This window comes from Castor canadensis, chromosome 3, assembly GCF_047511655.1.
Source record: "Castor canadensis chromosome 3, mCasCan1.hap1v2, whole genome shotgun sequence".
NCBI classification, from domain to species: domain Eukaryota; kingdom Metazoa; phylum Chordata; class Mammalia; order Rodentia; family Castoridae; genus Castor; species Castor canadensis.
This window is the reverse complement of record NC_133388.1, coordinates 50,605,771-50,626,325: the sequence shown is the minus strand read 5'-3', so window position 1 is coordinate 50,626,325 and position 20,555 is coordinate 50,605,771. Positions and strand designations below refer to the sequence as shown.

The following is a 20,555-nucleotide window of genomic DNA, read 5'->3' as shown; positions in this document are numbered from 1 at the left end:
GCTTGCTAAATTCAATTTTAAAAAAAACTGAAAAATATCTTTAAAAATTAATTTTGATATAGTTAATATATTCATCCAGCAACAGGATCTCATGTCCAGTGAACATAGCATCAACCCAAGAAGCAGAAGAATATTTAAGTGGAGAATTATATAAAGACCTGGTTGCCTATTCTAATGTGTCAGTACTGGGGCTATTTAGTCCAGGCATGACAGCAGGTAAGTGGAATTGAGCTTTAAAATTATGCCGTACACTCCTTGCTGACTAGCTGCAATATACTTATTGCAGAGAAATGAAAAAAAGTGGACATTTGAAGAATAAATCTCTAATTATTCAGAGAAATTTTGATGTCACTCTGGCCATCTTTTTCCTGTATGCCTATATATTGCATATATTTTAATGTAACTGGGATAAACGGTGGATGTAGGCTAGTATCTTGTTATTTTTTGTTTTATTTAGCATTGTACTGGAGTACTCTCCCTGTGTGATTAATATTCTTTGCAAATGTCATGGCTGTATAATGTTTAGTTGAATGAATATATATACTATGATTTGGTCACAAACAATACGCTCTTTCCTGTTTTTCCCCCTGTATGTGAGGATCATTCTTTTGTCTTTTTGTGGACTTTGGACTATTTAATGGGTGTGGAGTCCCAGTAGAATAACTTTATGTCTTCTGTAAGTTGTGCTAATATATGTAATTGTAAATTATATGTGCTTATTTTTTATTGGGATATATTCATTGTACAGGGTGATTCATTGTGATAATTCCAAACAGCCTTACATTATACATTGGTTAGATCACCCCCAATCTCCCCTGTGGTTCTAATTTTTAAAAATGGGGTTTTAGTGCTTGTCGTATGCATTAGTGTGATGTTGTCACAGATTAAGCATTTGTCATTGTGTTCCAACTATTTTCCTCCACTTTGTCCCTTAGCTTTGTTCAGTAACACTTTTATATATAGCAGCTTAAAATTTGTTTATTCAAATCTATTGATTTTGAGGTTTGTTCTATTTTGCTTTTGGCAATAAAAATTCCTTATCATCCTTACCAGTTAATATTCATTTGAAGTTTTTAGCATACAGGCTGACTGAGCCACCTTAGTAGGTTTGCTTTCCTTCTGACCATGTGTCTTAATCTTATGCACCCTTTCAAAAGAAAAAACAAAACAAAACAAAACAAAAAAACCTTGTGGTTGCCATGGTGACAGAGCTGATGCTTACATCATGAATATACTGCTGACTGCTAAAGTATAGAACAGTGGACTCAGCATGCCTAGCCCTCTAGGTACTTTTTGGTTTATGTCTTCCATCAACAGTTTTTTGCTTGAGCTGCTACTAAATCTTTGGTGCATGGGGCTGAGCTATCATTTGGCCTTCATTTAGTAAAACTTAATTTACTCCTCAGTCCACAGCTAGACATTAAATCATTTGTCTACAATGATTTAATTCAAACTTAATTCTTGGTTATAATATAGTCATTAAAGGCCAGGCACTGGTGGCTCATGCCTGTAATCCTAGCTGCTTAGGAGGCAGAGAGCAGGAGAATCGAGGTTCAAAGCCAGCCCAGGCAAATAGTTCAAAAAGACCCTGTTTCGAAAATACCCAACATAACAAAGGGCAGGTGGAGTGGCTCAAGTAGTGGAGTGCCTGCCTAGTAAGCATGAAGCCCCGAGTTCAAACCCCAGTACTACCAAAAAAAAAAAAAAAAGAGAGATAGTCATTAATTGATTCAGAACATGCCATTTATGAAAATGTGTTCAGAAATCTATAGAAATAAAAATTTTTAATTTGAATATAAATACTTATATGTATATATATTTGTAGTACATGATACACAAATTAAGCAAAGTTAAAAAGTAACAAAAATACATTATAGAAAATGTAGGAAATAAGACAAAAATACCTCATAGTTGCAAAATCCTAACATAGACAGTGTTAGAGGACTAGAATTTCCAGTCTTCTATTTTAATGCACATAGGAACGTTAACATTTTGTGATTTATAATCTATATATCATTTCACATACCTTCTTCTCTTTACAAGCAATATAGGACAGCTGTCTCCACTTACCCTGCCTTAGGAGTGACATTCTCTCTGTAAATATGTTCGTCAGTTGAATAGCACACATAATATTAAAGATTCAGAGTTTTGTCTTGTCTGTGTCTACAGCAAAAGAAGATTTCACTGAAGCAGGGAACTACCTAAAAGGATATGTCATCACTGGAATTTACTCTGAAGACGATATTTGGATATTGTAAGTTTATTGCTCTTCTAATTTTAGGAAGGAAAAAGCTATGCTTTTTAATTTGTTGCTTATCTTTACACAGGTGATATGGGAGCACTATAAATGAGTTTTTGATTTCCTTCCAGGAAGATCTCGAAGGTATGGGCTATTTAGGTCCTTTAAATATTTTTTTTACTTTTAGCTGATGAGTCTACAGGGACAATCTTGGATTCACACTACCTCATCCTCCTGTAAAAAGTTTGCTCTTGGGGTTCTACTCCCTGCAGTTTTGGAATTGTCATGGTTTTTGGAAAATTTTACTTCTTGAACATCTGAGTTTTTATTTGCCACAAAAGCATATGTTTAAAAACCCCCAACATTTTGTAGCCACTGAAGTTGCTTTATCTGTGGAAGATGGTACTGCTGTGGATACCAAAACGTTTTAGTTGCTGTAGAATGAGTGATTGAACTGCACATTTGGAGATTTATTAACACACATCACATTTTACATTAATGGTCCATTAACAAGTGGACTTGTTAAGCCCGAGTATTTTGTCTTTCTAACTGTGATTTCCAAACACAAATCTTTCATCTTGAAAACTGCTCTTGATGGTGACATTTGTTCATTATATGAAATCAGTCCATTTTGAAAAGTAGTATATAGTAAATGAGGAAATATGAGACCTATATCCATCTGATAATAGATAATCATCTACTATTTTGTACTGTTGGCATGCATTTGATTATGGTCCAAACTGCTAGACCAGTAGTTTTCAATTTTTATAACCATCTGGTCCACTAAGAGGCTTCTATAGGTGATCTACAGACTAGGCTCTTTACTAACCTTTATAACATTGTAATGTCTATACTTTATTCTGACATGAGTTACATGTGTGACTACCTCACTGATAATTTCACACAAAGCATTTTTCCTATTCAGAGAATTTGCCTTAAGATTTAGTTAGCAAACGTGATGGGAGAATAGATTTGAGCCTTTGCCTCAGTGGAGAGAACAGACATTGTATGGAAAACACCTCATCTGAATTCAGTGTCTGCCATTTACCACTCTCTGTACCCTATTCATCTATAAAATGGAATGATAGGGGCTGCTGTATGGGGATACTTAAAGGGTTAAGTGAAAACATAGCTAAGATACTGCTACAGTGCCTGGAAGATAGTAGGTTTCTCATAGGTGCCATTTTAATACTCTGCCATATCATGAGTGGTCTAAAAAGGTTGAAAGCCATTCAGTGTGTTCCATATTTTATCTAGACATTTTCTGGATGAGTAAGCTATGTGTGTGGGTGTGTGTGGAAAATATGTCTAGATTGTTAACTGTTGCTTTCTTTCAAATTGAGGTTACCTGATCTTCCTCAGATAACCTAACAGAGAAGATAAGTTTGTCTGGAAATTCTCAACAGTGGGACTTTTCATTTGCTGCCTCCTACTGTGACTTGCTGGCCTAATTTTTCATGTTTTTTGATGGGACTTGTATTTTCGTTCTGAGTTTTAATACTACATCTCTCTATAGGTCAAATAAATATGCTGCAACTCTCCCAGCCCTGCTGCTTGCCAGACACAAAGAAAGCAAAATAGAGAGCATTCCGCTAGCTGGCACCCACATGCAAGACATAGTTCAAATAGTAACAAATGCATTACTGGAAACATTTGTGAGTATGCGTTGTAATAAGAGTTTGTTTGAAGTACTCCCAGGCCTGTTAAAGATAGTAGATGTTAGCACACGGTTTGTCCAGCCTGTGGTGGCACAGGGCATCCTGTTTTGTGGGTTGCACATTCATTGGGTTGCTCTGTTTTGTTGCTCATTGATGATGTACACAGCTTTTGTAGTTCACTGCTAAGAGTTTACATGCCTTGCTAGGGCTAGTGTGGCTCAAGTCCAGATGAAGTCCTTCGCCTAGGATAAAACTTTTTATAAAGCAAGTGGATTCCAGAAAGTCAAACTGCCTGGCTCCAAATCCTTGCCTGATTCCTTATTGGCTGAATGTGCCTCCTCTGCCCTTAAGTTTCCACCTGTGCAAAATGTGCATCATAGTAATCCCTGCTGTAAAGAGATACTGTGATGACTAAAGATATGACATATACAGGGCTTCGACCTGGGGCAAATATCCAGCAAATGTTAGCTATTATTATTGTTTTTAATTGTTGTGCTGGGTGGGGGTACATTATAGCATTTACAAAAGGTCTTACAATGTATCAAATATATCATACTAGATAGAATTACTGCCTCCAGTGCTCTATTTTATCTCCCCCCCCCCAGCTACTATATAGGTTTTTTTTTTTTTTCTGTGTAACCCAGGCTGGCATTGAACTTGTAATGCTTCTGCTTCAGTTTCTCAAGTACTGGGATCACAGGTGTGCACCACCCCACCTGGCTTAGTGGGCGAGATGGGGCGGGTCTCACTAGCTTTTTGCCTAGACTGGTGTCAAACTGTGATCCTCCAGATCTCCACCTCCTCTGAGTAGCTTGAGTTAGGAGCTACTGTGGTACGAGTTACTGTGTCAGGCCTGAAAGGCTTTTTCTAATGCTTTACTTTGTGTAATAATGAATTTAAGGGAACATATATAACCTGGATTACTTGATTTTGGTTGCTTTGCATTTATATTAAACATAGCTAGAATATTATACATTTACAGTTTTCTTCTGCAGTTCTAAAGTGACATATAAGGAACACTATTGTCAGTTATAAATGTTGAATGAATATCTTGTTATGTTTCTTGTCATGGTGACCTAAGTGGCAATACATTTCAGGCTCAAATAAGGGGCTGCAATCTGTAATAAGTCTCTTTGTGACCTTGATTGTCATCTCCCTCCATCAAAGCTACAGGTTATAATTAATCAAATCATCACGTTAATATTTTGAGAATATAGTTTTCTAAATAATTTTTAAAGTGACATTTTTGTTTTTAATGATGTGTTATTATGTAAATATTCCCTTAGCCTATAATGTAGTAACTTTAGAATTTGTTTCAGATAACACAGAAAATAATAAAGAAGGAAATTAAAATCAACTAGTTTCTCTAAGTTTGAATATGGAAGTATTACCCTAAACTTGAAAAAAAATCTGTATGTGTTTTTATGTTAAGGGTATTTCCATCAAGGAATATAGATATGCATATTGGTTTTTAATATCTGCATAATACAGTGTTGTGGTAGTGTCCCATATTTATTTAACCAATTTCCTCTTGATGGATATTTAAGTTGTCTTTTAGATGTACTATGTCTTTCTTTCCTTCCTCATCCCACTGGTCTTCAACATTATGAGTGCCTATCCTTGTGATAGTCCCCACGTCTGCAGTCTCTGCTCAAGCACGTAGCTCAGTCTGTCAAGATCTTATTCTTTATAAAGGAAAACCTCAAGTATCGCTTCTTGAAATCACCCATGAGCTCCTTTACTTTATTTTGTAGCCTATTTAGTTTTTTTTTTTTTTTCATTTTTCTTTTATTATTCATATGTGCATACAAGGCTTGGTTCATTTCTCCCCCCTGCCCCCGCCCCCTCCCTTACCACCCACTCCGCCCCCTCCCGCTCCCCCCCCTCAATACCCAGCAGAAACTATTTTGCCCTTATCTCTAATTTTGTTGTAGAGAGAGTATAAGCAATAATAGGAAGGAACAAGGGGTTTTGCTGGTTGAGATAAGGATAGCTATACAGGGCATTGACTCACATTGATTTCCTGTGCGTGGGTGTTACTTTCTAGGTTAATTCTTTTTGATCTAACCTTTTCTCTAGTACCTGTTCCCCTATTTAGTTTTGAGCCAATAAGTTTTCTTCTTGTCATGCATGAATTTTTTTCAAGGATCACAGCTGTGTGAATACTACCTATCTCCCCCTCTAAAACATGTATTCTTTGATTGTTTATAGATTCAACATCAGCATAGCATCTTGAATTTTATAGTTATCAATAAATGTTTGAGTTGAGCAGTGGGGGCTGGGTCTCACCTGACATTTCTGCTGGAGCAGTAAGATCTGTTAATATGCAGGAGAGGGATATAACTCATATAGAAGATTAAAAGATGATAGTTAACAAGGAGCCAACACAGGGGAATTTGGAAAAAAATAGACCTAAGATTCAAGTCATGAGCGAGAAAAGTGTGAAAAGATTTTGAGTATGAGAAGAGTTTTTTCATTTTCTTGAGGTTCATACTTTTGGTTAGTATGGCTCAATCTATTTAAATGAAAATGTGTTTGAATTATGTTTTATGAACTAAAATTTTATGAGTGATTTGAAAGGTGTTTTCTGCTGTATCATCCTGCCTATGTTTTTTGTTTACTTGTTTTTGTTTTGGGGTGTTTTTTGGTCACTCTTTTCACAGCCAGAAATCACTGTGGAAAATCTTCCTGTATATTTAAGACTTCAGAAACCATTACTTATTTTGTTCAGTGATGGCAGCATAAATCCTCAGTATAGAAAGGCAATACTGACACTAGCGAAACAGAAATACTTGGATTCACTTACTCCTTGCTGGTTAAATGTGTAAGTATATTTAACTTTTTTCTGTGTAAGAAGTAAAGAAAAAAAAGGACAGATGTGATGGCACACACCTGTAATCCCAGTACTTAGGGCACTGAAGGAAGAGGATGTCAAGCACCTAGTGAGACTCTGTCTCAAAAAAAAAAAAAAAGGTCAAAAAAAGTATAGTTATATTATTACATTTTCATTAGGAAATGAAGCTTTCTAACTCTACTTGTGACGTTAATAATGTTAGACCAAATATGTCATCATGATATTTTATTACCTAACTTTCTTCAGGAAAGATTCAAGATGACCTTTTTTTAGACTGAATGTTACTGTGTAATTAGTTTAAAATTTTTTCTGATTTAAAAAGTAATTAATGTCCATTGAAAAAATTGGCAGATGAAAGTAAGCATTGTGATCTTTTCCTTCAGTTCATTTTTAGGCACTTCTATATTTTAAAGTCCAGCCAATAAAGTTAGAGAAAGGTTTCAGTTCCTCCATCAGACATATTTCCTGTTATGTTTTCTGGATGTATACCTGGCATTACCTGACTGTGATGTGCATAGGCACACACCCTATCACTTGTTTAGCGGATGAAAGACCTATGATTTTTTTAAAACTTATTTGAAAATTACAATAATGGGTCAGTGTACATTTTAGCTGTGAAATTTTCTTAACAGTACGTCTTAGTGTTTGATACAAAATTTCCCCAGGTAATTATCATTATAGATATGTAATTGTGCTATTTACATGATGTGGAATGTGCTGCATTAGAAAAACGAGGTTTTCCTGTAGGACATAATTATTTTTCATCTCTTTAGTTTGAAATTCATCTCTTCTCCTTTTCCATGAGAGACACACATTTATTTGGAAAAGAAGGATTTATAAAAAATAAATCCTTCTTTATCTACCTTATTATCCTGTTATCTACCTTATTGTTAGGTAACCACAATTAATTTTTGTATTGACATGAGATCAATTGGCTCATCTCTGAGAGGGACCTGTTGATTGTTTCAATCCTATCCCAACAAGAATTTAGGCTATGTTTGCTTCCTGTGAAGACTGTCATTGACTGTCTTTTTTTCTTTCAAGAGTGTCCCATGTTAAACTTTAAAAAAATTTGATTACTAATGATATAGTCATAGACCTCTTGGATTTTAGGATTTTTAAAAAATTTTTATTGTTTTATTATTCATATGTGCATACAATGCTTGGGTCATTTCTCCCCCCGCCCCCAACCTCTCCCTTACCACCCACTCAGCCCCCTCCCTCTCCCTCCCACCCCCTCGATACCCAGCAGAAACTATTTTGCCCTTATCTCTAATTTTGTTGAAGAGAGAGTATAAGCAATAATAGGAAGGAACAAGGGTTTTTACTGGTTGAGATAAGGATAGCTATACAAGGAGTTGACTCACATTACTTTCCTGTGCATGTGTGTTACCTTCTAGGTTAATTCTTTTTGATTTAACCTTTTCTCTAGTTCCTGGTCCCCTTCTCCTATTGGCCTCAGTTGCTTTTAAGGTATCTGCTTTAGTTTCTCTGCGTTGAGGGCAACAAATGCTAGCTAGTTTTTTAGGTGTCTTACTGGCATGATCATTAAAGTTTAATCTTCTATAAAGTACTATTTTAATGTTTTTGTTACAGAAAGAATAATTAGCATATTCCATTCTTCCTTCTTGCAGAAAGAATACCCCTGTGGGGAGAGGAGTCTTGCAGGCATATTTTGGCCCTCTGCCTCCCCTTCCTGCTGTTGTTTTGGTGAATCTGCATTCAGATGGCCAAGTATTTGCATTTCCTTCAGACCAGTCTGTAACTGAGGACAACCTTGCATTGTGGCTTAAGAAATTAGAAGCAGGACTAGAAAACCATATCAGTAAGTTTGTGTTTTCTTCAGTGCACACAATTTTGTACTTTCTTGCATAGATTTTTTTCTTTTTAAATTAATGTATGTTAATTTTACGAAGGGTTTTCTTTGTGATATTTCTATGCTTGCATATTCTTACATAGATTTTAAACTTTAATTATAGCTTACAAATACTACAATGAGTTGAATTGTAATGTTTATACTGTCCTAAATATTAATATGCTGACAGTGGACTGGAGGTGTGTCTTAAGTGGTAGAGTACCTGTACCTACCTAGCAAGTACAAAGTGCTGTGTTGAAATCCAAGTACTGCCAAAAAAGTATAATACATACTTTTTTGCATTGTCCCTGGAACAGTCTCCAGTTGTGAGGTGTAAGGTGTTGGAAATGTAGGCCCCAAAGTGACCACATGGAGAGGAGTGATCTGGCCAAGAGATTTTTTTTTTTTTCATTTTTCTTTTATTATTCATATGTGCATACAAGGCTTGGTTCATTTCTCCCCCCTGCCCCCACCCCCTCCCTTACCACCCACTCCACCCCCTCCCGCTCCCCCCCTCAATACCCAGCAGAAACTATTTTGCCCTTATCTCTAATTTTGTTGTAGAGAGAGTATAAGCAATAATAGGAAGGAACAAGGGGTTTTGCTGGTTGAGATAAGGATAGCTATACAGGGCATTGACTCACATTGATTTCCTGTGCATGTGTGTTACCTTCTAGGTTAATTCTTTTTGATCTAACCTTTTCTCTAGTTCCTGGTCCCCTTTTCCTATTGGCCTCAGTTGCTTTAAGGTATCTGCTTTAGTTTCTCTGCATTAAGGGCAACAAATGCTAGCTAGTTTTTTAGGTGTCTTACCTATCCTCACCCCTCCCTTGTGTGCTCTCGCTTTTATCATGTGCTCAAAGTCCAATCCCCTTGTTGTGTTTGCCCTTGATCTAATGTCCACATATGAGGGAGAACATACGATTTTTGGTCTTTTGAGCCAGGCTAACCTCACTCAGAATGATGTTCTCCAATTCCATCCATTTACCAGCGAATGATAACATTTCGTTCTTCTTCATGGCTGCATAAAATTCCATTGTGTATAGATACCACATTTTCTTAATCCATTCGTCAGTGCTGGGGCATCTTGGCTGTTTCCATAACTTTGGCCAAGAGATTCTTTATTGCCAGGTGGGAGAGAGAGAGAGCCAAGAGAGAGCCAAAAGAGAGAAGCAGGAAGGGCAGGGGCTTAAGTACCCCTCAGTGGGACTCAGCATGATCTGATTGGTTAGGATCTTATGGTTCATGCTGATTGGAGGTTGGGGCAGAAGGAGAATTCAAGCTAGACTTGAGGCAGGACCGTGACCCTGGAAAACAGAAGCTTAAGTGTGCAGTAAGAACTGAAACCTATCGGCGCCATTATTGCCAACATTCCTCCCTTTTTTTTTTTGTTAAGGAAGGGGGGCGTTGTGTTCGCTCTGGCTTCTTTGAGCTGGCAAGGGGCGGCGTAGGGGAAGGGAGGGTTAGTTGGCAAACAATGTTGGGGTGCTGAGCCTCATGATGGCGCATACCCAGGCTCCAAAAATGAAGATTTCCTCTTCCCTGAAGTTGATGAAGGTCCCTTGTAGCCATAGGTCGTAAAGAGTCTCAAGCCAATCCTCCGACCTCTGCATGGTGGGTATCAGCCAACTATCCTCGTGTTTTGGAGAGGTTGGTATCCCTGGAGGTACAAGTGGTTAAATTTTTGATTAGCAGTAGCAGACATGTAGTATGACACAAGAGAGGAAGCTTAAGAATAGGAGAGCAAGAACAATAGGCATTAGGATGGGCATTGGCCAGGAGAACCACTGTGAAATGTTCTTCCCTAGACGATTTCAAGAGTCCTCCAACTACAGAGAGAGAAATGGGTGGCCATATATTATCTAAGACCCAAATAGGAATATTAGGAGGAGCATAAAAAGGTGTCTGTTCAGGGACTACCTACCTAGGGATTTAAATTCTGCAAAATCCTATAACTGCCAGGAAAGCTGTAAGCTGTCTTATGGTATGGGGGTTGGGAAGCAGAAGATTGGGGTGATGCATTTATGACTCAGGGAGTGAGTCTGTCCCTTTAAGGCCACACCTAGGTAGGTGCCCTGTGGGAGGCAGGGGCTGTCAGGATTTAAATGTAACACTCTTGGATAAAAGAGAGCTTTAACTCATTATTTTATATAAATTGACACTTTTAACTTTTTAAATGTTTGTACCATATTTAGATAAATTATAACACTGTTACAAGGTAGTCATTTAAGACACATAGCAAATATGTAAATGAACTCTGATTTAGTAGTACTTAAAGCTTGACAAGATCAGCAGAAAACACGAATAATTTCTTTGATAAAATCTCTCTGTAATGGTTTTCTGTAGATGTTACTCAGAGCAGAACATTAAGATAACCTTGTTATTTCATAGACATAGAGGATTTGATTTTAGTTTGACATGACCCTAAAAATCTTTTAGGCAACTCTTAGATTATATTCAACTTTAACTTTATCACACACCGAAGCTTTTATTATACACTTTTCAAACTTATTCAGACCTTCATACAACATACTAAACCCTTCGATGGTTTGTCCTTATCCTTCCTATTTGAAACAATCTTTAGGACAAACCCTTCTTTCCAAAATCTCTTCTCATCCAAAAAACCATTCCTTTTTCCTTTAACTTCCCCAAAAATACATTTATTACCTATCTATATCCTTTCCAGTTGTTTACTTTGTAACTTGTATTTTAAAATTAACTTTTATAAGAATTTTAAATTTATTATAGGGGCTGGAGCAACTAATTAGTAGCCCTTATTGTTTTTAGGAATAGGCATAAGAACTCATCATCCCTCAGGCTTGAGGGGATATTGTTTTGGGTGTGGAAACTGTGAGGGATTTTTGAGTTTTATTTGAATAGGGAGGGCCGTCCTGGCTCACCCTATACTCGTCTCATCAGTCCACACTGTGGAATCTCTTTGTTCCTGAAGGAGGGGGCAGCAGAGATAGCTGCCTGGGGGAGGAGAATTTGAGTTTTTAGTGATAGTAAATCCTGTCCCAGCAGGGACACTGGAGTTTCAGGTACTATGAGGAAAGAGTGACAGAAGAGGAGGTCTCTCCAAGAGCAGGCCAGAGGCCAGGTAAACTAGCACTCTAGGGGCTGGCCAGATTTGCCCCGAACGATAACTTTTGTCATTGGACCGGGGACCAGGAGAAAAAGGTAAAACAGAGAGACAGGCTCCACTGTCTAGGAGGAAAATGACCTTTTGTTTTTCTGCCATTATGGCTCCTCAACATTGATGCCAAGAAGTGGAGTGTGGACAGGAGGCTTGGACCATCAATCCATAGAAGGTGGCACCTCATTTTCCATCTGTTGATGGGGGCACTTAGACCTCCAGTGGTTACCCTTGCAGAGGGCAGGGTCCCGGTTGGGGGCGGGGCTGTCTCCCAGGCTGTCCCCCTTTAAGTATTCTCTGCAGAAGTGCCCCTCCTGTCCACCACGGTATCAAGTTCAGGATACAGGCCCTAGTTGGGTGGGGCCCTCTCTGAGAGCAGCAATGAGGCCATGGTGTCTCTTATCTTTTTCTCTCCTGTTAGTAAGGTCCCAGACATACAGACATAGCCATAAATACAGACATGGCTAGCTGTATTACTTGGTTCAATGACTTTTCCCTTCAGCCACAGTCTGAGTTTTTTACGAATATCTGGGGCTGACTGTTAGAAATTTATCTTTGAGGAGAACCTCTCACCTGTGACTCTGAGTCCACTGTGGTATGCCTTCTGATAGCATCCTTAAGATGCAGTAGAAAGGTAAGATGATTTTTTTCTTTTTAAGTTGTTGCTGTAAAGTAAAGTTGTTATTTTACATTTACACCTGACACTCTGGAGAGCAAGTTTCTGAATTGTTCTGGGCCTCAGTTCTCCAGACACTCTGGAGAGCAAGTCTCTGAACTGTTCTGGGCCTCAATTTCCTCACTTGAAGAATGAGGAATCTGGTCTAGGTTAAACTACATTTTTCTACTATGAGATGGCTGAAGTGACATTAATGCCACTTATATTCTTTACCATTTTTTTAATTTTTTAGTAATGCTGGGGAATTGAACCCAGGGCTTTGCACATGCTGGGCAGACATTCTCCCATTGAGCTACTTCCACAGCCCCAAATATTATTATTATTATTATTTTACTTTGGCTGTACTGGGCTTGAACTTAGGACTTTAGGCTTGTAAAGTGGCACTCTGCTACCTGAACCACATAATCATTTCCAACCTGAGTGGCCTGGGCCAGAACCCATTGCTTCTCTAATGAGATAAGAGTCTAGTCTAGTAGAAGCATAATATCCTTTCATGTCAGTTGAAAGGTTTGGATCACAGAGATAAAGGCTTGAATGTATTTGTCAGGGCATCAGTACAGCTGTTTAGATGTTTTTTAATTTCCCTTAGATCTGATAACTGGAAGGGGACATATGATTTGCCCTCTTCCTACCATTGCCTGTTGGAGAGGGAAGCACTCATTAAGAGGTTCTGAGTATTGGGGTGGCTTAGAAGGTAGAAATTTGTATAAGGGACCTCAGTTTACATTTTTACTTTTATAGAAAAGGTCTAATTGGAGTATGGTATTGTAATTTAAGGAACCCTGTGATGGCCACTTCTCTTGGTCACCCAAGGCATACTGAGGCCAGGCCTCAGTACAAATCTTCCAACATCTACCAGCCAGAAGACTGGAAGATGCAGGTCCCATCTAGAAAGAACAAAATGTTAGGATCCTGTCTTTTTGCTAACAGCAGGCAGCCTCTTTAATAAAGGCTACCTTTTTAACAAAGAAATCATTTGTAAAGTTAGAGAAGGGCATTCAGAGGGCATTTCAGGCCAATAACAGCACCATAAAGGACAACTAGTGTTAATATTTGGAGGGAAAAATTTATGCTGAGGCCAAAGGTGTAGAAAATTCTAAATGAGAAGTTTAGAGAACACAGTAATGTCTATTTAGTTATTTCTGGAACTATAACCTTGAGTTAACAATTGACTTACAAGGGTCTGATGCCCTGAGGTGTGAGGTGGGGTTAGGAGCAGGACTTGTGCAAGGCGCCACTCCCTCCACATACACCTGGGACAAATGACACTGACTGCCTAGACCTGATCCTGCGGCCTTTCACCCTTCCCCCATTCCTGTGTACTCTGCATGCGTTTATTCTAGGGGAAGTGGTGGTGGGCTGCAGCTATCACCACGTGTGGCTGGCGGCCCAGAATGTACTGGGTCCTCTCTATGGATTTTCTTAGCTTTGGCAGGCATTTTTGCTGTGTCAAGAAGCCGGCATCCTGTGCACAGATGTGCCTGTTTGCTTTCCCTCCTCCCCTTGTGGGGGCGGAGTTACAGCGTGAGCATGGCAGCTGCAGGTTTTTGTAAGCGCTTTTGTAAAGCAGCTGACTTAAAGTTACTTTAGACTGAGAGGCCTGGCAAACTGGTTGGAATAACTTAAGTCATAAGGTACCATGCTACAAGTTTTTCATGGGAGGCAGGGTCCCAGTAAGCCCAGGGAGGGAAAGGCCGACAGAGACAAAGGACACATGGTGAGACCATGGAGGAGGCAGAAAAGGTGTGCTGACATCTTAGGTAAGGGAGGGGAAGACAGAGCCTGGAGGCATGACACACGCTTAAGGGATTAGCCATCACCTGTGCCCCCAGATTGCTCCCATTGATTGGTACTGGCAGGTTTTCAGCAAAAACGAAACCTCCACTCTCCGGTTGCCAAATAAATCCGGGGCTTTGTCTCAGCCCACAGGAAGGGAGCATGAGCTCTCCAGAGCTGGAACCACCTTGAGGCCAGAATTGGCAAGGAGTGGCTTGCTTAACTCCATGACAGGGAAAGTTTTTCAGGAAGATAGGAGGAGATAGGTATGGTAAGCAGTGCAAGAAGTCTGTTTACGTGGGGAAGGAGGAGGTTTGGAGAGGAATTGGCTGATTTAGAAACTGGTTTACAGGCTGATAGAATCTGTGCAGGCGAACAGAAAGTATAGAGGGAGGGTTTCAAGTCAGAGAGCTGGATTTAGATGGAGGTATGAAAAGGCTTGGACATAATGGAATCTCTCCCCATCATCCCGATCGCTCACAGTAGTTATATGTCCCATAAAAGGTTGGGATCTAAGGACCCGAAAAGGGGCCAGTGACTTTGGTTGTCTAAAGGATAAGTGGGCCAGATTTGAGTGCAAAAGTGGATTAAATTTTTGGTTTTATATCTGGGGTCAAACCCAAGGTGTCTAAATTATTGAGGAGGCATCTCAATGGGGAGTCAGACGGCAAAGAGGTTGTAGAAGCACCCATCGTATGGGACCTGGTCCTGTAATGGGAGAGGGGATATTATGTACTGTGGAGCGTCCCAGCGCAGCACAAATACCCAACAACAGCATAGGCCCATGAGAATCAGTCATCACTGAGTTCTAGTGGTGTGCTGGGCCGAATGGCCGAGGGCTATGGGTCACCTGGGCCCAGGCTTTTTGACAAGGGGTCTCTGAAACCCACGACAAAATGGATCCAAGCCCGACAACTGAGGGAATCCCTCTGCTGCCTGAGCCACCCAGAGATAGCCAAACAGGGGAAGTGTTGAAAGCCCCAGAGACACCGAAGGGAAAGACTGCAGAAGGAGCCGGAGAAGGGTATGTGGACTCACCAAAGAATGTCCAGTGTTGGATGCAAGCAGGACGATCAGGAGGATGAGTCCTGGCCAGTCACGTCCTCAGGGTGGCCATGGGACTAGTCAGAATGGGGGTCCCACCAGGATTAGTGGGGAGCCCCCATCCGAGTCATGGCACCAAAATGTTGGAAATGTAGGCCCCAAAGTGACCACGTAGAGAGGAGTGATCTGGCCAAGAGATTCTTTATTGCCAGGTGGGAGAGGGAGAGAGCCAAGAGAGAGCCAAAAGAGAGAAGCAGGAAGGGCAGGAGCTTAAATACCCCTCAGTGGGACTCAGCATGATCTGATTGGTTAGGATCTTATGGTTCATGCTGATTGGAGGTTGGGGCAGAAGGAGGATTCAAGCTAGACTTGAGGCAGGACCGTGACCCTGGAAAACAGAAGCTTAAGGGTGCAGTAAGAAATGAAACCTATCAGCGCCATTATTGCCAACATAAGGTATGAGGCTATATTGCTTCTGTAACAGTATCTTCAAAGATTCAATTTTTGTAATATATTTATTTATTTAAAAATTATTACAGTGGAGCATTAACCTACTGAAGGGTAAGTCCTTCGTGCTGTTTTTATAAAAGTTAAAACTAGATTTCAGAAGACAGTTCTCATGCAGCTTTTTCATATGCATGCCAGTTTGTCTTCTTTCTGTAACTATAAACAAATATATGATGTAACAGAAAGTGAAAACATTTAATGAACAGTACATTATTATTGTATAAAACTCTGGTTCTATGTATTCTAAAAATTTGTATCTCAAACTGAAGCTGTCTTCTCTGTTTCTCCCTTGACATTTATTTTTGTTGATCAGGTGGGTATACCCTTTTGACTATGATATAAGTGGCTTTTACATTGTAGACCAGTTACTTTACAGAAAACTGTTTGAATAAAAATAACAGTCCATATTAATAGAGCATGTGCTCTTTTCCAGGCATGGTGCTAATTACATTTCAGGGATTGTCTGATTTAGTTTCACAACAACCCCAGAGTTCTGGATGTTGTCATCATACTACTTTTCAGATGAAAAAAACTGAGACAAAGAGAGGTTAAATAACTTGTAAATACCAAAGTAGGGATTCAAACCAAATAGTGTAACTCCGGAGCACCTACTCTTCACCAAGTTGCCTGATGTGTCAGATGTGTGATTTAGCTTGTTTTATTGACTCTCCAAGTAACCATGTAACTAAAAGTCCATGTAGTTACTAGCATTGTCAGGTATTAATCAAACTTGTAGTGGTTTCATCTAAACTCTACAATAATTCTATCTAAGCTATATACATAAATATTTGATGGAAGCATTTACACCTAATGAAATACTAGCCTAATGATCATTTTGTGTTTAACCTTAATAATTATAATAATAATTAGCAAAAACTGTGTTTTATTAATTATTTTCTCTAATCCTCACAAGAAGCCTATATGGCAGAAAAAAGTACCATTGTATTACATTTTATTAAATTTACAGAAATCACTGTATTACATTTTATTAAATTTAGCAATAATAATAATAATAATAGCTAACAGTTATTGATTGCCTTGTAGGTATCTACCACAGTGCTAAGTGATTTATCATTAATTATCATTTAATTCTCCCAAGAGTCACATGAAGCATTATCTGTAGAAGAGTTAAGTAACTGGTTAAATGAGAAAGCTTAGATTCTAACCTGGATCTCTTTTAGAGTTAGAATTATTTTTTAATTGACAAAAGAAAAACTATATACGTATGGTATACAATATGATTTTTTTTGGCAGTACTAGGGGTTGAACTCAGGGTCTTGCACTTGCTAGACGGGTGTTCTACCGCTCCACTACTCCACCAGCCCACAGCATGATGTTTTGATATATGTACATCTTGTAGAATGATTAAGACAAGCTAATTATCATATCTGTCATTCATATCATTTCTTTGGAACGAGAACATTTACAGTTGGTATCATCAAGTTTCAAGTACATAATACATTTTTGTTTACTATAGTCAGCAAGCTGTACAACAAATCTCTGGAACTTACTTCCCCCAACAAGATTGCACCCTTTATCATCTCCCCTTTTCCTGTCCCCACCCCAAGCCCCTGGAAACCACCATTCTACTCCTCCTGTGAGTTTGATTATTTTATTTAATATTGGCTTGATTGTTTCAGATTATACATATAAGTGAACTCATGTGGCATTTGTCTTTTTATGCCTGGCCTATTTTACTAAATATAATGACCTTCAGGTTCATCCTCATTGTCACAAATGACAGGATTTCCTTTTTTAAGATGGAGTAGCATTCTATTGTGTATATATACCACACATTCTTCATCCATCCATCCTTTGATGGACACGGGTTTCAAATCTTGATTTCAAATCTTGGCTGTTATGAATAGTGCTGCAATGAACATGGGAGTGCAGATCTCTCTTGTACATACTGATTTAAATTCCTTTGTATATGTATTCAGAAGTGGAATTGCCGGATCATATAGTTCTATTTTTAATTCTTTGAAGAACTTCCATACTGTTTTCCATAATGGCTGAACTAATTTACATTCTCAACCACATTATTCAAGGGTTCCCTTTCTCCACATCCTCACTGATACTTATCTTTTCAATAAAATCCATTCTTACAAGTGTTCCTTGTAGTTTCAATTTCCATTTCTCAGACTGGGGGTATGGCTTAAGAATAGAGCACTCAAGGGCATGAGGCCCTTGAGTTCAAACCCCAGTATGGCCAAAAAGAAAGCAAAAAAAGATTTAATGTACATTTCTCTGATGATTAGTGATGTTGGGAATATTTTGCATACTTGTTAACCATTAGTGTCTTCCTTAGAAAAATGTTTTCTCAAGTACTTTGCCCATTTTTTTAATTGGGTTATTTTCTTGCTACTGAGTTGTCTGAGTCTCCTACATATTTTGTATGTTCACACCTTATCAGTTGTATGATTTGTAAATATTTTCTTCCATCATGTAGGTTGTCTCTTCATTCTCTTGTTTCCTGTGCAGAAGCTTTTTAGTTTGAATTTTTTTTATTCCTGAATGTGTTTTTCTCTTTATTCATATATTCATATGTACATACATTGTTTGGGTCATTTCTCCCCTCCCCCTTCCCTCCTCCCCCCCCACCCCCCCACCCTCACTTCCAGGTTCCAGGCAGAACCTGTTCTGCCCTTTTCTCCAATTTTATTGAAGAGAAGACAGAAGCAATAATAAGAAAGACATAGCGTTTTTGCTAGTTGAGTGAAGGATAGCTATACAGAGAGATTCCTAGCATTGCTTCAGTGCACATGTGTATTACAACCTGAATTGATTCATCTCTACCTGATCTCTTCACTACCTCCTGGACCCCTTCCCATATTGACCTCCGTTGTTTTAAGGTTACTGTATTAACTCCTCTGCAGTGGGCACATCAAACACTTTCAAGTTTTGGGTTTCCTACCTATCCCCATTCTTCCCGTATGTGCTCTCCCCTTAGCATGTGACCCAAGTCCAACATTACTGCCTTTGCCCTAGATCTGAAGTCCACGTATGAGGGAGAACATACGATTTTTGGTCTTCTGAGCCTGGCTAACCTCGCTCAGGATGATGTTCTTGAGTTCCATCCATTTACTTGCAAATCATAAGATTTCATTCTTCATGGCTGAGTAAAATTCCATTGTGTAGAAATATCACATTTTCTTAATCCATTTGTCAGTAGTGGGGCATCTTGGCTGTTTCCATAACTTAGCTATTGTGAATAGTGCTGCAGTAAACATGGGTGTGCAGGTGCCTCTGGAGTAACCTGAGTCGCATTCCTTTGGGTATATCCCTAGGAGTGGGATTGCTGGATCACATGGCAGATCTGTGTTTAGTTTTATAAGAACCCTCCATATTGTTTTCCAGAGTTGTTGCACTAGCTTGCATTCCCACCAGCAGTATACAAGGGTTCATCTTTCCCCACATCCTCACCAACACCAGTTGTTGGTGGTGTTTTTGATGATAGCTGTTCTAACAGGGATGAGGAGGAATCTTAGTGTGGTTTTGATTTGCATTTCCTTTATGGCCAGAGATGGTGAGCATTTTTTCGTGCCCATTTGAATTTCTTCTTTTGAAAAAGTTCTGTTTAGTTCAGCTGCCCATTTCTTTATTGGTTCATTATTTAGTTTTTTGAGCTCCCTGTATATTTTGGTTATCAGTCCTTTGTCTGATGTATAGCTGGCAAATGTTTTCTCCCACTCTGTGGGTGGTCTCTTCAGTTTAGAGACCATTTCTTTTGTTGTGCAGCTTTTTAATTTCATGTAGTCCTATTTGTTCATCCTTTCTCTTAGTTGCTGAGCTGCTGGGGTTCTATTGAGGAAATTCTTGCCTATACCTGTTGCTTCCAGAGTATTCCCTGCTCTTTCCTATACTAACTTCAGAGTTTTGGATCTGATATTAAGGACCTTGATCCATTTTGAGTTGATACTAGTACAGGGTGATAAACATGGATCTAGTTTCAGTTTTTTTGCAGGTAGATAACCACTTTTCCCAGCAATATTTGTTGAAGAGGCTGTCTTTTCTCCATCGTATGTCTTTGGTGCCTTTGTCAAAGACAAGTTGGTTATAGTTATGTGGATTAATATCCGGGTCCTCTGTTCTGTTCCACTGGTCTTCATGTCTGTTTTTGTGCCAGTACCATGCTGTTTTTATTGCTGTTTGCTTTGTAATATAATTTGAAGGCAGGTACTGTGATACCTTCAGCATTGCTCTTTTTGCTAAGTATTGCCTTGGCTATTTGCAATCTCTTGTGTTTCCAAATGAACTTTAAGGTAGATTTTTCAATCTCTGTGATGAATGTCATTGGGATTTTGATGGGAATTGCATTAAACATGTAGATTGATGTTGGTAGTATAGCCATTTTTGCTATGTTGAGTCTACCAATCCATGAGGACAGGAGATCTTTCCACCTTCTGTAGTCTTCCTCGATCTCTTTCTTCAGGGGTTTGTAGTTCTCCTTGTAGAGATCATTCACATCCTTTGTTAAGTTTACTCCTAGGTATTTGATTTTTTTTGAGGCTATTATAAATGGAATTGTTTCCATATATTCTTTCTCAATTTGTTCATTGTTGGTGTATAGAAAAGCTAATGATTCTCATTTGTCTTGTTTTCATTGCCTGTGCAACTGAGGTCATATCCAAACAATTTTCTCCAAGACCAATGTCAAGCTTTTCACCCATGTTTTCTTCTAGTAGTTTTAAGTCTTTAATCCATTTTGAGTTGATTTTTGTAGATGGGCTGAGATACATGCCTAATTTTATTCTTTTGCATGTGGGTATCCAGTTTTCCCAACAGTATTTTTTGAAGAGACCTTCCTTTC

General features: G+C 38.8%; 1 protein-coding gene across 8 annotated transcripts in view; it reads left to right on the top strand.

Annotated features, from left to right (window-relative positions):
* Txndc16 (thioredoxin domain containing 16) overlaps window positions 1–20,555 on the top strand; it is a 120,587-nt gene that overhangs the window by 81,920 nt on the left and 18,112 nt on the right. For 7 of the 8 annotated variants that reach the window (XM_074067950.1, XM_074067949.1, XM_074067947.1 and 4 more), the window contains 5 exons: window positions 80–216; window positions 2,170–2,254; window positions 3,756–3,894; window positions 6,561–6,721; window positions 8,386–8,576. In XM_074067950.1, coding sequence (XP_073924051.1) covers window positions 80–216; window positions 2,170–2,254; window positions 3,756–3,894; window positions 6,561–6,721; window positions 8,386–8,576 — 713 coding nt within the window. Of the gene's footprint in view, window positions 1–79; window positions 217–2,169; window positions 2,255–2,327; window positions 2,384–3,755; window positions 3,895–6,560; window positions 6,722–8,385; window positions 8,577–20,555 lie in introns of those variants that run through there. The other variant, XR_012446161.1, reaches the window with a different exon arrangement.